Here is an 18,029-nt window from a genome sequence, read left to right on the forward strand (position 1 = left end):
ACTAGCCAGTTTACACCTTAGTTCATTATGGAGCACAGTTATAACATAGTACTGACAAATTTCATTTCATTTTCAGTGACAAATGTATTAATAATTTACTATTATTACACTGCTATTAATTGTTTGTGCTTACTCATGCTAAAATTAAGATAATAAAAGTACGAAGAAAGTCAATACTTACAATTACAAAACTCTCTCCCATTTTCACTCACACCTAACAAGGCATACCCAGGCACGAGAAGAGTAAACTGTGCATTGTTGTCAATATTAAAATGTGCTATTAAAATCCTAACTAAAACATAGGATAAAGGTTCAAAAAATATCAGGAATGTGTCTGGCTAATAACTCACCAAAAAATTAAAAAAATGGGATGAACTAGTGACAATGGTAATGCATTAAAACTTTCTTTCTAACAGTTTAGGGAGCAAGTTAGACATATCACAACATCTTAAAAGTTGAATCACATTTTTCTTATTGTTAACTAAAATATAAAACAGATCAGGTCATATACTAATCTTTGTCTTCATGTCTGAATATAAAATATATTCCGTTAAAATGTGGGGCACTGTAATCTGTACAACACAGCAACCATACAGCAGAAGGGCCTCTCACCATAGCAGGAAGCCATGTGTCATCAGACAGTGTCCTGTCTGAAGATGAATGAGAAGGACTTCATGTCATCTCAGGGACCAGAAGGCGGCACCCTATTACTGACTAGCAGTTGGTATTCCTAACCACAACTTATTGTCCCCTTTAGCCACTCTTTTTCCTACTGATGCATGACCCTGTACCTCAATAGAGCCAAAACTAGTTTTGGGGTGTAAAACCCATTATCAGAGGCATATTATGTACCTCTACAGCAGCAACACACATGTCACTTAATGTGATGGAATCTGAAATCCATCCTGTCACATAGTATAAGGCTGTCTTGTATTTTACTGATGTCAGCCTGTGTACTACATAATAGGACAGATTTTGGATCCTATCATGTTAAGGGATATGCATGTCACTGCTTTAGAGATACATAATATCTACTGATGATCAGTTATAAACTGAAAATTGGTTTTACCAAATAAACATTTATAGTGCAACTAATGGTGTATAGATGATGCCCTTAATAAATATCTGAAAACTGTGAAACACCAAGCATTCAGGATTTTTACATGTATATAGCTTGTAGGGAGACAGTACAATGACCTAACTGATGGCATTGACTGCCACATCTGTAGTCATAGTAGTAGTAGTAGTAGTAGTAATAGTAGTAGTAATAGCAGTAGTACTTGCAGTTCTAACAACAGTATCATGAGAAGGGTATATTGCTACTCACCACATACAGGAGATGTTGAGTTGCAAACAGGCAAAATGAAAAGACAGCTATACATTCAAGATTTCAGCCAAAATGAATTCTTCAGAGATATTTCTGAAGAAGGCCTTTTGGCTGTAAGCTTAAATGCTTAGCAGTCATTCGTTGTGCCTGTCTGTAACTCAGTGCCTCATCTGTGTGGTGAGTATCAATATGTCCTTTTCATAACATTGTCATTGTTCAACCTGGGCTTTTCATTGTTTGGTAGTAGTTCTATTCATCCATGGATTACAATTACAAGGAGACTGAAAATGTCATGGCATTAAAATTTAAAAACAACTAAAATAGCATTCATGGAAAAACCTTAATCAGGTTGGGTGGGTGAAGACTGGAACATCCAAACTCTTGAATATACAGCTACTAGCATGTTTAAAACAGTGCTATCTCATTCAGTTTATCTGCAGTGTACAATACTGTTTTGTAAAGAAATTATTTAATAATGTGAAAGACTAGTACTAAATTTTTCATTCATTTCTCACTCTTAATTACTGTGCACAGAATACGCACATTGTTTCACAATGTAACACTACACATCGGATCGGCTTACCTCAGAACCATAGTGATGAAGTTTGATTTTCCTGTTTATGTGTTGGATTTCCAGTTTACAAGCCTCAAAATTGATCTAGCATTTGTCTATGATAAGTGAGATATTGAACTCAGAGAATGGATGAATATTAGTATCGTACATTCCATGGCTTTGTGAGTAGCGTTTTCTTTTAGTAATACCTTTAATCATCTTGGTTAATTTATTTTGCAGTTTTAGTCATCAGTAGAAGTTGTAACACAGAAAACAATTCCATAGCTAACAAATAAGTGTATATACGAACAGTTTTAACTATAAGACACTGGCTGTGCCACACTGATTATAGGACTCTATGGGTGTAACATGTTGTTGACATATTGTTTGCAATTATCTTGGTGTGCTCACATTACTTCAACAAAGAATCAATATTCATTCCTAGAAATTATGTCTCTCTTACACAATGTATAGAGGTATCATCTCGATTTAATTTAACAGTCATTTTCCCTCTAGAATCTTAACTTCATGACATCTGTTTTCTTTATACTGTCTCACTTTACAGCATACTGACCAACTATAAACTTCCTCCAAGAATTCATTTGATTTCTTTTCAAGGAGTTATCCTGTTTTTTAGTAACTGATATTTTTATCATCAGCACACTGAATTTTTCCCTTGACTAACACCATTGGAAAAGTCAGTGATGTATAGGAGGAACAACATTATCGTAATATGTTATTCTGTGGAATTCCGGTATAAATAAATGTTGTCTGTTGTATGTTTAGCCCTTTTTGAGGTTTGTATTATCTTTAGTCTTTGGACACTGCCTGCTAGATATGATCAGAATCAGTATTTAGCTACAGTCTCACCTGCTTCAGTGTCCGCAAGATCACATGAAACTCTGCAACATGTGAGATGTATTCAGTAAGTAATGCAGCACTTTTTTTTCTCAGCTAATTTCAGTTGAAAATATTTATAATTTGATGTGTGTCTTTGTGGAGTTTTCCTACTTCAGCCTCTATAGTTTCATGAAGTTGTGATCGGTGGGAGCACTATTCCCAGCCTTCAAAACGGCATCTCTGGTAGAGGTACATTCTAAGCAAAGAGCTTTCATTGAGTTTCTTTTGGCAGAAAATTAGAGGATCACAGATATTTGTAGGCACTTGCAAAATCTCTACAGAGACCTTGCTGTGAACAAAAGCATGGTGAGTCATTGGTAAAGGCATCTGTCATCACAGCAACAAGTTCACATAAACCTGTCTGATCTCCCATGTGCCTGTCAGCTGCAAACAGTGGTGACTCCTGCATGTTTGGAACATGAGGAAACATTCATGTCATATGCAAAAAAGGCAAATGAACTTCTCCATCTCTGTGACAGTATAAGGCCTGAAACAAGTATTCGCTCCCACGAGTAGCTCACAAAACTTGATTAGCCTGTGTTTCCTCATCCACTCTACAGCCCAGATCTTGCACCTTCTTACTTCCATCTGTGTGGCCCAGTGAAGGATGCCCTCCATGTGAAGCAGTTTCTGGACAATGAGGAGTTTATTGATGCAGCGAGGCATTGGCTCAAACCCTGCCCAGCGGAGTGATACCATGCACCACAGGCCATCCCAGTCAGGTGGCAAAGGCCAGTGCACTGAACAGAAATTATGTAGAAAAATAGGGTTTTATAGCCAAAAGAATGGGAAATAATATTGTGTATTGGAACCCTGAATAAACCAACCTGCTTTCAGAAAAAAAAGTGGTGCATTACTTACTGAACACCCATTTTATATAGTAAATTCATTTGGAAAATGAATCTTTATGATGTATTCAAGGAAAACCACTAAACAGCCACCTGAGCCTCCCCCACTGACCAATTTGTCACTACAGCTACATAGTTGTTGTGTTCACATAAACTTTTATTAAGCTTTGAATTAAAAACATATGCAAGAGTACCAACTGTCCTGTATCTTACTAAGTTTAAAACTATTCTGGCTTCTTTAGTAACCAAGGTGACAATCGGCTCCATTCCTGAGACAGGGTTCTTATTTGACCCACGTTAAGTGTTGCAATGCTATGTGCTATGCATTGTACAGATTCAAAAAGGCTATGTTGTTCTTGAAGTAGCTGTGAAAACTGCTTTCATGAAATGCTGAGAAACAGTTTGATGAGTTGGTGAATCTGGAACAGCAGAGAAATTGTAAGACTGATTCACCATAAGGAGCTGTCAGTGGATGGCAAGTGGTAACTCCTCAGCCTCATCAAGGAGGGTGCATATAGGGCTGGTCTTATAAGTACCTGTGGTCAGACTAATATTCTCATAGAGGATAGCATCAACAATCATGAGGTAACTAGGTCTTGCTGATCCATAAAGCATGCCTCCGTAAGTGCATCCAGGGCCATACAAAACCTTTACAAACTGGAGCAGATGTGCAATGTTTACTCCCCAGGACATGTGACTAAGGACGACAATTTTGAATGAAATATGAGGCCCAGAAACCTCAGATTTTTAAAAAAATAATTAAATTAGTTTCCTTCATTTGCAGGCCTGATACATTGAAATGACAACAAGAATGGTTAAAATCATCACAAACACACTTAGCTGTAGAAAATATGGAATCAGTATGAGCCAAGCTACCTATTCTTACAACCTGCAAGTTGCAATTGGTGAGTTGCTGTTACTGGGTTGGTAGAGGAAAGAAAGAATGCAAAGCCATCCACAAATAAAGAACACTCCACTGAGTTCCATACCATATAGGTTATACCATTAATAGTAACTGTGAATGAGGTGCACTTAAACTACTGTCTTGAGGGACAATATTCTCCTGATAAAATCTGCCAGACAGAGCTTCAACAATTTGGCATCTAAAAAACCACTGTGATAGGAAAAACTGTATGAGTACAGGCAATCTTGCAAAGAAGCCCCATTGATGGAGCTGTGTGAGAATATTTATGCATCCAAGTAGTTCTTAAAACTTGTCTATATCAAAAAATATGCCCACTAGGTGCTGTCTCCACAGGAAAGACTGTGATATAGCCATCTGCAGCAATGTCAAGTTGTCAGAAATGGATCAATACCTCCTGTCATTAAACTGAGAATGCCAAAATGTTCCTTGCTCTCAAGGGTGTACACAACGTGCAGTTTACCATGTGCTACGGGATCTTTACTACACAGTTAGTTAAGGCAACACTTGGATAACTTTCAGGACAAGACTCCTATGTATCAGTCCTGTAGGGATCATAAACACAAGATTAGACTAATTAAAGTGCACACAGATGCTTCAAAGCAGTTGTTCTTCCTGTGCTCTGTAATTGAATGGAATGGAAAAAAGCTTTAATAAGTGGTCTAATGGGAAGCACCTTTGCTATGTACTTCACAGTTGTTTGTAAGGTACAAGAATAGATATAGAAGGGACAAACCATTATAAATTGTCATCCTCATCATCATCATCATCATCATCATCATCTCTTGACTCTAGTGAGGCAGATATGGTTGAGCATGAGCCCATCCTGGAGTGTTCTATCCACCCAGTCATTGATTTCAATGTGACTAGTATTGTACAGCTCATGCAGTGTATTTGGGTATCTGTTTCCTTCATATACCTCAAGATCTTTCTTTAGGACTTTTGCGTGGTACACTCTTTCAAAATATTTTTAAAGTGTGATCTCTGGAGACAATGGAAAAGTTCTGTCCCACAGCAACTGGAGAAGGTGTAAAGAAAGAGACTGTCCATAAAGTGACAGCTGAAGGGAGTCTCCTGAAACATTATTAATATAGTAGGTCAGTTTTCAAAACTTAAAATCAGCCAGTGAATGGAAAACTTCTGACAGCAACTTGAGGCAAGTTCAAATAATGTCTTACTGTCTGAAGCAACAAAAAGCAGAAAATTTTGTGGGATTGGTCTTTAAACATCCTACAACTATCAAAATAATTCAAGCACCTTATTTGCCAAATGAAAAGGAGAGTATTCTCACCATGGGAGCTACAAGGCAAAGTGCTCAACAACGAAACTTTGCCTTGATTATAGACTTTGTTGATCTGGAAATGACACAAAGCATACAGTGCAGCAAAATTCATATTCCAAAAAGACATAGATGCTAACAGAATTGACAAATAAAAGTGCAAAATACTCAGTAAATTAGTTCTTGAAGCATATAAAGGCAAACGACCTACATGATGTACATAATTACACCAAGGCTCCAGATGTCAGAAGGTGGTCCAAATCCTTTATTCAGCAGCACTTCTGGAGCTGAAAAATACAAGATTTTGATTACTTTGTATATATACTCTGTACATATATTAACCATTAAACTGCACTGAAGAAACCCCCGATGTCAGTCTTAAAATTATACTGTTTTAGAGTATTAAGTGAAAGTCTATAGCAATTGCACTATTAGTCATAAATTTCTCTCTCTCTCTCTCTCTCTCTCTCTCTCTCTCTCTCTCTCTCTCTCTCTGTGTCTGTGTGTGTGTGTGTGTGTGTGTGTGTGTGTGTGTGTGTGTGTGTGTGTGTGTGTGTGTGTGTGTGTGTGTATGTCCATGCTCTGCAGAAAACTGCAAGTTTGAAAGTCGAGATCTAATGGTCTTGTCATGCGTCTGTAAACAGCTCATTTCTTTCTCTACTCTGTGAACAGTTAATTTTCATGTCTTGTATCATGATCAGGATTTTCTTTTACAGTGACTGAACTGTAATTCTTCATATGCAGTTAGTGTTGAAAAAGAAAAGATTCCTGGAATTACAACTGAAGGCATTCTAAAATGTAATATGAATGTAGAGTTGTTGTTTACTAAATGACTAAAATCACAATAGTGATAAACATAGTAAATAAACAGTGAAAGGATGTCTGCCTGAAAGCAAGATGATTCTGAGATGATGTAAATCAAAGTATATACGTATAGTAGTAAGATTAGCACCCAAAAAGTCTAGCTGATGCCACTTTGTCTCTCTTAACATAATAACAGCACATAATTTGTACATATACAGGGTGTCCAAAAGTTTAGGCATAAAATGAGATGGATGATAGAGGATCCTAAGCTTAGTATTTTGATATAAAGCAGTAATGGAGGACAGTGAATATTCTAGGGAGTGTTAAGACCTGAATGAGCAATATATGTAAAGCTTGTGTTTATGAGCTACTGAAGAAATCTTGTTTCATGTAACTGCTCCAATTCTTATAGCGAATTAGCAACTTTTAGCTCAACAAATTTAAAGATAATGAACAGGCTTCATTTAAAGTTATTTGTTCACTGCCTTGTAATACATTGCTCCAGCCAAAATGCAGCCCCACTGTGACTGCTGTGCTTGAACATGGGATAAGTTGCTTGATGTTCATAAAAAGCTGGAAATTGCCCTGACAATTGGCAGCTGCTGTGAATCAGGCCTTGGAAGAGCACTCAAGAGTCACATACCTGTGACACCAATATCAGAGGTACCCCAAGTTCTGTCCTCTCCTGCGGATCCTGTCTCCTCTGCAGAAAGTACAGGCTCTGCAATTAATCATCCACTTGACTGCGAGTGGCATGTCAGTGGTATATTGGGAGCACAAAGGACTCAGGATGTTGTATCAGTCCTTCTAACCAACAAATTTAAGTGCTGTTTTTCACCTGTTTTGAGGGAAGCTGTTTTTTCTAGTGTGAAGAGGAGGCAAACACAAAAGGGTAGGGGTCTATTAATCTTCAGCATTTCAAACACATGGCAAATGGTGGTACCCCTTTGGGAAATGGAAGCAAGGGACTGGAAAGGACACTAGGTGCACTCAGTGTGTATGCCTGGAGCCTCATTCAACATGTTGAAGAGGCTATTCCAGCAGCTATTGAGGGAACAGGGTGTAACCAACTGAAGACTATGGTGTATGTTTGAACAAATGATGCCTGTAATATAGGCTCCAAAGTCATACTTGAGTCATTTCAGTTACTGGCAGAGATGGTTGAAAAGATTTGTTACCAGTACATTCGAATAACACATAAGTGTTATGGAGAACCTTTTGGAACTCAAATGGGAATCCCTGGAGAGAAGGTGATGTTCTAAAAAAAAAAAAAAAAATAATAAAAAAAAAATAATTAGATAACTGGCATTCAAAGCTGACTGCTGAATGCTTCTACTGTTGGCAACATAGCTTGCACATAAGGACCATGAAGAAAAGATACGAGAAATTGCAGCTCATACGGAGGCATATAGATAGTCATTTTTCCCTCGCTCTATTTCCAAGTGGAACAGGAATGGAAAAGACTAGCAGAGGTACAGGGTACCCTCCACGTTGCACCAAACAGTGTCTTGCAGAGTGTCTGTGCAGATGGAGACCAGCCTTTTGCATGGAGTTTCAATGAAGCTCACAATTTTAAGCATTATCCTGGGAACTCATTGTTGCCCTTTGGTTCTGAATGAAGTGGACAGACTTAACCTGAGGCTGCGAATATTCTGTGATAAGACAAGCTGCAACTTGCTGGACTTGCACAATAGGATAGAGCTCTCTATGGTCCCTTTAAATGTGCCAGGTGTGCACTACACATCAGAGGCTGCTAGTTAGGTAGCTGACTGTGGGAGAGGTGCACATAAAGTTTTTTTAGATTAGGTGACACTCCATCCAATCCAGATAACAATGGGAATAGGAAGCCCAGAAGTACCAGAGGAAGACTGACAGAAATTCCACCCACAGTATTTGCAACAAAGAGCAAGAGTTTGCTCATGAAACACAGTGAAGCTCACATAATATTAGGTACAGAAAGCTGGTTGAAATCTAGCATGGATAGTAGTGAGTTTTTTGGGAAAAATTTATGTATATAACAAAATGATAGAAATGAAAGTGGTATATTCATCACAGTAGACAAGAAACTCAAATCCACCGAGATAGAATTTGAAGCAGCATATGATAATGTGTGGAGAAGACTCAATATCAAGCATGGACATAAAATGATAGTTCGAGCCTTTTATTGCCTACCAAACTCATCCCCTGATGTAACCAAAACTTTAGAGAAAACCTCAGTTCACTTGTACGTAATTTATGCAATCATCAGTGGAGATTTTAATCATCCAACAGTTAACTGGGAAAATTAATATTTCCTTAGTGATTGGCCTGATAAGACATACTGTGGAATGTTACTAAATGCCTTATCTGAAAACTACCTAGGACAGATAGTTTGGAACTCCACTTATGATGCAAATATATTGGATTTAATGGCAACAAATAGACCTGACATTTTTGAGGATGTCCACATTAAAACTGGTATCAGTGACTGTGATGCGGTTGTGGCAACAATGATTACCAAAGTACAAAGGACAAGTAAAACAAGCATAAAGACACAAATGTTCATTAAATAGTTAAAATATCAGTACCATCATATCTCAATGCGAGTCTTGAAACTTTCAGCAAAGGGCAGATGCATGTAGAGGTACAATGGGGCAAGTTTAAAACAATAATAGATCATGCACTGGGCAGAAATGTCCCCAGTAGAATAGTTCATAATTGGAGATATCCACCATTGTATACGGTTACTGCAAAGAAACTTCTAAAGAAACAGAGACTACTGCATAATACGTAGGTGTATAACAAAACATAGGGCTATAGATGGAGAGATGCTGAATGGAACACATTTGGCTTTCGAAAGAGCAATGTGTGAAGTCTTCATGGACTACCATAGCATAATATAGTCAAATGATCTTTTGCAAAACCTCAATAAGTTCTAGTGATATGTAAAGGCTGTCAGTCCCTAGAAAATGAGACAGGAACTAAAACTGAGGGTAGCAAAGCAAAACCTGAAATGCTTAACTCCATTTTCAAATGTTCATTTGCAAAGGAAAACCCAGGAGAATTGCCCCAATTTAATCCTCATACCCCCGAAAAGATTAAGGAAATAAGTATTTGTGTCAGTTGTGTTGAGAAACATCTGACATCATTAAAATTGAACAAAGCTCCAGTGCCTTTTATTTATACTGAATTTGCCTCTGAGTTAGCTCCTCTTCTAATTGTAATCTATCTAGATCCCTTAAACAAGTCTCCATGCCCAATTCTTGGAAAAAAGCCCAGGTCACTCCCACCTACACAAAAGGTAATTGAAGTGATCCACAAAACCACTGTCGAATATCCTTGACATCAATTTGTTGTAGAATTTTAGGACATATTCTGAGCTCAGACAGAATGAGATATCTTGAACAGAATGACCTCTTCATTGCCAGTCAGCATGGACTCTGAAAATATCTATCATGTGAAACCAAACTTGCAGTTTTCTCACATGATATACTGAAAGCATTGGATCAAGGCAGTCAGGTAGATCCAGTATCTCTTGATTTCCAAAAATAATTTGACTCAGTACCAAACTATGCTTATTGTAAAATGTATGGTCATAGGGCGTATCAAGTGAAATTTGTGACTGGACTGAGGGCTTCTTAGTAGGGAGGATGCTGCATGTTTTCTTGAATAGCTATCATCAGATGTAGAAGTAACTTCAGGTGTACCCCAGGGAACCATTTAGGGGCTCGTTCTGTTGTTGCTGTAGATTAATGACCTTGCAGACAATGTTAATAGCAGCCTCAGACTTTTTTGCAGCCAATGCAGTTATCTATGTTGAAGTACTGTCTGAAAGAAGCTGCATAAAATTCAATCAGATCTTGATAAGATTTCAAAGTGGTGCAAAGATTAGCAACTTGGTTTAAAAGTGCAGAAATGTAAAACTGTGCACTTTACAGAATGGACAAAACATAGTATCCTTCTACTATAATATCAATGAGTCACAACTGGAATCATACAAATACCTAAGTGTAGTATTATGTAGGGATGTGAAATGGAATGATCATGTAGGCTCAGTCATGGGTAAAATAAATTTTGGTTTATTGGTAGAGTACTGGGAAACTGCAATAAATCTACAAAGAGATTGCTTACAAATCACTGGTGCAACTGGGTCTGGAATATTGCTCAAGTGTATGGGACCCATACCAAATAGGACTAACAGGGGATCTTGAACATATACAGAGAAGGGTATATTGAATGGTTACAGGTTTGTTTTATCCACGGGAGAGTGTCACAAAGAAACTGAAGGAACTGAACTAGAAGACACTTGAAGATAGATGTTAACTATCACCAAGACAGTCTGTTAGCAAAGTTTCAATAAGTGGCTTTAAATGATGATTCTAGGAATATACTACAATCCCCTAAGTATCACTCACATGAGGATGAGGATAAGATTAGAATAATTACTGCATGAACAAGGATATTCAAACAATCATTCTTCCCATACTCCATATGTGAGTGGAACTGGTGGAAGCCATAGTAACTGGTGCAGTGGGATGTACACTCTGCTTTCACAGTGATAGTGTATAGATTTAGAAGTAGATATTCCATAACAAGCAAGTACAAGCTACATCAAAATTGGTAGTGTTAGCTTGAGAAAACAATACACAGTTTTAATACTCTACTTTTGAGACATGATCTTGGATGATATAGTAGAGATGCTACTGGTTTCAACTCTGTGGCTTTCAGATGTTCTCGCTTGTGGCATACCAAAAGATTGTAACAGGCAGAGCCTGGTAAGTAACATTCAAATAACTGTGTATGACTTGCCTCCCCTTTGTTTACACTATGAACTTGCTCTCGGACTCTCAAGTTTATGACTATTTGCCCCATACTTTGTTTATGATTTGGTTCTCAATTCTCTTCATGAATATTTCATTAACAGCTACTGTATACTGTCCCCTCCTCAAAACCAAACTAATGAAGCACTACTTCTTCAGTGTTTATGAATAGGTACACAGCTCCACTGCAGTCACAGTGTCCTGAACTTTGTTGCTGTTCCATTTGAAATTTATGTTTCAAAGAAAACAGCAAGCAAAGTACTGGTAGAGTAGCAATTGCACCCATATGATGAACATCGTATGCAAGCAATGACACCAAATGATTTTGAATCCTGAATTTAGTTCTGTCAATACATTATCCACCACAGTACTCCAGGAGCGTACTTCCAACAGTACAAATTTTTCACAGGCTTCTTTCAACTGTAACTAAACTGCCACAAAAGCCATGTCTGGAGCAATGAAAATCTGTTCCCTACATTCATCTCAGTTCATCAGCACTGAATCTTTATCAAATCGTGGGCTGTAGTTTTATAAGATCATCTAATAGGACATTATTTCCTGTGATCCTAATGTTATAGTAAACAGTACCCAGTGTTCATTCAATATTTTCTGTGGCAGCTGTTGAGACTATTCCTCTTACTTTCGTGAGATCTCATCTGAAGTTGCAGCATGTCATTTCAATAGTATCAGCTGTGAGATCATAAATGACAGATAACTTCATAATTGGTTCAAGTACATCACCAAATATAATTATTTTTTGAGAATAAATGTAATTGTGCAGGTAAAATATCCACTCACCAAGTGGCAGCATAACACATGTTAAAAGCATATAAATTTGTAAGTTTTTGGAGCCTGTGGCATCTTATTCTGGCAGAAGAGTTGAAGGGAAGGTAGAGGGGTCCCTTCCCCTTCAGCCCTTCTACCAGAAGAAGGAGCCAGTGTCTCTGAAAGCTTGCAAATTTAAATACCTTTACATGTGAGTTCTCCGGCTGCTACTTGGTGAGTGGATTTTTTTTCTATCCAATTACATTACATTCTCATAACTGGTTGGAAAATGTAGGCTATGTCATGGATGGATCTCACTCCTGTGGATTTATTTCAACTGGATTACAACAAAGTCAGTGGTATTTGAAGCCCAAATAGAAACTGAAGGTATATGACTGGTTGAGTCCTAGCTCTGTCTCTCAGTATATGATAAACAACAGGGATATTTTGACAGAGAGTAGAAAAAATTTATGAGCTATTATAATGGATGCATTGGGACTGAAAAGGTACTAGAGGCTTAAGTTGATGCTGCCAGTGGTAAGTTGTTTTTATTTATAAAATGCTAAATATTCATTTCTGATCATTTGTTCTTGATTCCAAAGTAGACAATTTAAGTTTCTATGTGATCAGTGTAGTTTGTCTCTAAAGATGTCCCTCCCATGGTTACAATCTATGACCTCAACAAGAGTAATAGCCATGTTATTTGTTATCTGAATACTGTGATACAAGTAAACTTCTAAATTTTTATAACTGTCCTAGATAATAAAGGAACTTTTTTGTGTTTAACTGCAACAAGTTCTTTACTTTTTCTAGTTTATTTTGTTTTCCATAGATATGATTCCTCTAGTGACTAATGGTTTTGTACTTGACTTATTACTGTAATTTTTTATTAGATTATAGTTGAAGTCACATGTAGACGTTAACAAACTTTTATCTAGAAATGTACTGAATAATCTAATGATATCTTATCCTTTCAATTCAAGAGTGTATATTGAGTTAATCTTTATGAAAAAATGGGATTTTTTTTCAGTTGAAGAGAAGGGAAAAATAAGAAAATATTTTAAGCTGTATGCTACATCGCTGAGTTTAGTGCTTTGTAAGCTGCATAATGATAGTGCAGGACAAGGAGAGAGCAGTAATTGGAAGTAGAAAGTTTTGCATTTATGGCTCTGAGCACTATGGGACTTAACATCTATGGTCATCAGTCTTTTGCATTTAGATATGATATATAACAAGAGGTTTTATACTAAAGCCTGCATGCTACATAAGTTATGTACTGAGGGCTTCAAATACACTACCCCATTATATAATCAACGTGTTTAATAAGTATGTGTGAAACAATATTCTGCAGTAGAACTAACCAGAATAGCTCCTTGGAAACCCAGGATGCCTCTTTTGAAGCAGATGGTTTAGGCCATGGTCAGTCATCTTGAGGCAAGAGTTTTCATCTTCAGATTCAAAAAGTAGATGTTCCGGCTTCAGATCACCATGAACCACACCAGAACCATGCAGGTACTGTCAATACAATGCAATATAACGTAAGGGATCTGAAAGCAAGAAATCAATAGTAATCCTGTCTTATATGCAAATTTTTAAAAGAAAGTAAAAAAAAAAAAAAAAATCTGAATGTGTGTATAGATTATTCAAAGGTTTATGCTTTACAACATTCTTGAAAATTATTAGGATGTATTATAAAATCCATTACAACAATAATGGTATTAGAATGATTTTATAACATATTTCCTAAAATATGTGTCTGTAGCTGTACTGACACTGGGGTAGAAATAGAATGTAATGCTTTATCAAGAATATTAAAATTTAGAGCCATTTGTAAACTTTTGTGGATATGTTAATGAATCTGAAGAGTAAACAAATTCCATTCCTAGGTAATATTTATATATGTGTTTAAAGGTAGATTATGCAGTTTTTGATTAAATTACTTGTGTGAGAACAGAAAAGAGTTATGATGCTGTGGTCAGGATAAATTAAAATAAATGGCATTTCTGAGCAGAAAAATTGGCTTGCATCATACCTCTGTAACCTCTGAAGTCTCTCTGTATATTCTTAAAATTTCTTATTGTTTAACTTTGTTCCTGGTGCTATCTCCTCCATATGTGAAGCTTAATACATTATTTACACAAATGTTGTTCATATGAAAACAATAACTTTCTGTTTCGATGGTGCAATACTGTCTATGAACCATTGAAGAATCTCCATCCATTTTCATGCCAAATTAAATGTTATCAGTGAAAATAGATTTCCTTTTGTGGTTGTAAGTACATCAGCAGCAGATACACAGGCTATATTGAAGTATGCACAGATTGAAAAGGAATACCTTTGCTGAATTTCATTTGGTGACTCAGACTACTTGTCAGAATGATGTGTTAGTATGTAACATGTAACATGTCATCAGTTTGTCTGATAATTTTCTTAGTTTACCTTCAATTGTAGTTTATATTTAACACAATACATTTTCATGTAGGCTGTGCCATACATGACTGTGACGTTCAAAAATATCATTAATCGTTATGAATGTTTTTGATTTGTCACATCTGTTAAGTTAGACAGTTTAAATGTAATCTTCAGACTAATGTGCATATATTTCAAAACTAAATTATTTAGACACAATTTCACTGAGGAATTTTAAAAATCTCATGCTGCCAGCCTCCTCCATAACTGAGGTCACTAACACATGCTTGTGCTGTGGTGCTGAACTGGAAAGGTATCGTTCTTGAATCCTGATGGTGGAAGAAAGTTTCATCACCAACATTTAGTTGGCAAGAGAAGGCGAGGTGGTGGTACGAAGTTTTTTGCCACCAGATATGCAAGTGAGAGAGTGGAAAAATATGCTGGCACACAGCCTATTCCTGTTAAATATCACCAAGATGCTGTGTAGTTTGTCTCCATCTAGCAGACTGATCACTTCAAAGGTGTCAATTGTCCTCGTGCCATGAGACATTATAGAGAGGATTAGATTTAATCTTGGACATCAGCACTGATGTCCAGGATTATGTAATGCATAATGGACCACTAAATGTCATGAGAGTGGTTCCCCCAGTAGAAAATGAATCAGGGAATACATTTGTTTGCATGGCCATCTTCAGCAGCAGCTGTTAAAATCAGTTCCTACTGGTAATCCATCTTGAGCTGACAGAAATTTAATTAAAGAGAACTGCACCAGATGCATTTTGCTTTTATTTATAAAGCATTTTGTGTGGTTATTCTGTTCTACTTCCTTCCTCCTTGCTAGCAGTGGTTGATGTCAAAAGACTTTGATTTACATATGTGCATGGTAGTTGTTCCCATTCTACAATATTTCTTGTGCTGCATTATTTACACTTCACTTTAGTAAACCATTTCTCACTGCACAGTAACAGTGCTTATGTCGGCTTGCTTGTTTTTATTCAAGTTGTAAGTATTGCCAACCCAACCCTTTAACCTACTTTCTTTTTTGGCGGGAGGAGGGGAAGGAGGCTGGATGGTGATTGTAGGACAGAACCTGGAAGGAGATGGTAGTGGTAAATGGAGCCTGGGGTAATAAGTGTATATTTAACGTTATATTAAGTGATCAATCAGTTTAAAGAGTTTGTGGATTGCCAAGTTCATCTGATGATTTATGAGTTGTTTCTTTTCTGTTATGGTTTTTTGAATGTGGTAGTTCTTTTTGTTGTTGTTTGTCCTAACGATTTCTATGTCCATGGCTCTGGTGGTAATGAGACATGAACGTGGAAACCGTTATGATAAACAACAACAAAAAAAACATCTCCTCACCTTACAAGAAAACTACCACATTCAGAAAACCACAAAACAACAGAAACAACTCATAACTGATCAGACCAACCTGGCAAACCACACACTTTTTAAACTGACTGATCACTTAACAGAACATTAAATATGCACATTCAGCCACAAGCTCCATTTACCACTACCATCTCCTTCCAGATTCTGTCATACAGTCACCATCCAGTCCCCCAACAACAACAACAACAAAAAATCTTCCCCTCATATCCTCCCACATCTCTAAATAGCATACCATAACTTACAAAATAATTTCACTAATTTACACTAAGTCTCTCTCTCTCTCTCTCTCTCTCTCTCTCTCTCTCTCTCTCTCTCTCTCTGTCTCTCTCTCTCACACACACACACACACACATACACAAAGTAGTTTCACAGGTTGGCAACAATCACAATGTGAATGAAAACAAACAAACAGAAATAAACACTGTTACTGTTCAAAAGTGAGAAACAGTTTACAGAAGTGAAGTGTAAACAATGCAGCACAAGAAATACTGTAGAATGGAAAAGACTGCCAAGTGCATACGTGAATTGAAGTCTTTCAATGTCAGCTGTTGCTAGCAAGGAAGGGTTAAGCAGAATATGTAAGGTAACATCCTAAGTAACTTGCATAAGCTCATGATGGATAACCAATAGTAATGTAATCAGGGAATATTGGGTTGACAGTAGAGAAGCAATAACAGCAGAATAAATCAGTAAAGAGTCCTCAGTGACTTTGAATGTGTACTATTAGTTTGATGTTACCTGAGTAACAAATTCATCAGGGACATTTCACCATTCTAAAGATGACCAAGATGACTGTTGGTCATGAGACTGTGAAGCAAAGATACAAAGGAACAACAACAACTAAACTAAGACCAAGGAGACCTCACACACTGATCGAGTGGGACCATATAGTCCTGAGAAGGGTAATTGTAAGAAATTGTTTGAAATCAGGGGAAGGAATCACTTGTGAGTTCCAAAGTGCTGCCTTCAGCGAACACAATGACTGTGTATAAGGAACTAAAAAGGTTGGGACACAATGGTCAAACAGATCCTCATCAGTCAAACATTTTTGCACCCAATTCTAAACTACACTCGATGTGGTGTAGAGATTGATGCCACTGGACAGTGGATGACTGGAATTGGAAAATTTGAAGTGACAAATCATGCTAAATCTTGTGGCAATCTAGTGGAAGAGTTGGGGATTGGGGAACACCTGGAAAACATTACCTGCCGTCATATATAGTGCCAACAATGAAGTACAGGGCATATGGTGTTATTGTATACGAATGTTTTTCATTTTTAGGATATGGTGCTTAAGAAAATGCTAAATGCAAGTAGATATGGACATAATTTCTGGCACTGTGTACTGCATGCAATAGAGGAACAGTTCAGAGACTATGATTGTTTATGTCAGCTTGGTAATGCACTCTGTCATAAAGCAGTGTCTGTGAGGCAATGGTTTGTGGACAATAACATTTCTGAAATGAGTGGCATGCCCAGAGCCCCGATCTGTAGACTCATCTTTGGGATAAGTCAGAAAATCGACTTTACTTCAGGCCCCAGAATCCAACATCATTAACTTCTTTGGTTTCAGCTCTTCAGGAGGAATAGGCTGCCTCAAGAAAATCAGCTTGTTTTGGCTTGGTAGGGCTTGGCCTGTAGCATTCAACCATAAATATAATAGACTGGCCCTGACATCATTTTCGTGGCTCCAACATCTCTGGGCTGAAGTCATGTGAATGTTGGCAAAACATGGTTGTTTCGTGTTGCGCTTATGGCTGTACATTTCACATGTAAGTGTTTCTATGATAGTGCAGATGCATTTATTGAAATCTGCTGAAGTGACTTTTCTATGTTTTTTACACTTGAAATAGAGTTTCACGTAAATTAAAGTGTTGAAAGCTGTGCCTGTAAAGTGAGACTCATACGACATTTTGGAAAGTATCTGTGATAATTCGACTACAGAAGTAAGTATAACTGTTTCTCGTTCCTACTCATAGGTTCCCTAAGGATGAAAACCGAAGGCAGCTTTGGATACAGGCCCTGAAGCGG

General features: G+C 37.3%; 1 protein-coding gene across 1 annotated transcript in view; it reads right to left on the reverse strand.

The window, feature by feature from the left end:
* Nucleotides 1-18,029, reverse strand: part of LOC126281870 (calcium/calmodulin-dependent protein kinase type IV-like) — a 618,086-nt gene that overhangs the window by 43,059 nt on the left and 556,998 nt on the right. The window contains exons 6-7 of the mRNA XM_049981147.1: nt 13,559-13,712; nt 6,041-6,116 (exon numbers count right to left, since the gene is read on the reverse strand). Coding sequence (XP_049837104.1) covers nt 6,041-6,116; nt 13,559-13,712 — 230 coding nt within the window. The remainder of the gene's footprint in view (nt 1-6,040; nt 6,117-13,558; nt 13,713-18,029) is intronic.

Source organism: Schistocerca gregaria, chromosome 7, assembly GCF_023897955.1.
Source record: "Schistocerca gregaria isolate iqSchGreg1 chromosome 7, iqSchGreg1.2, whole genome shotgun sequence".
Lineage (NCBI taxonomy): Eukaryota > Metazoa > Arthropoda > Insecta > Orthoptera > Acrididae > Schistocerca > Schistocerca gregaria.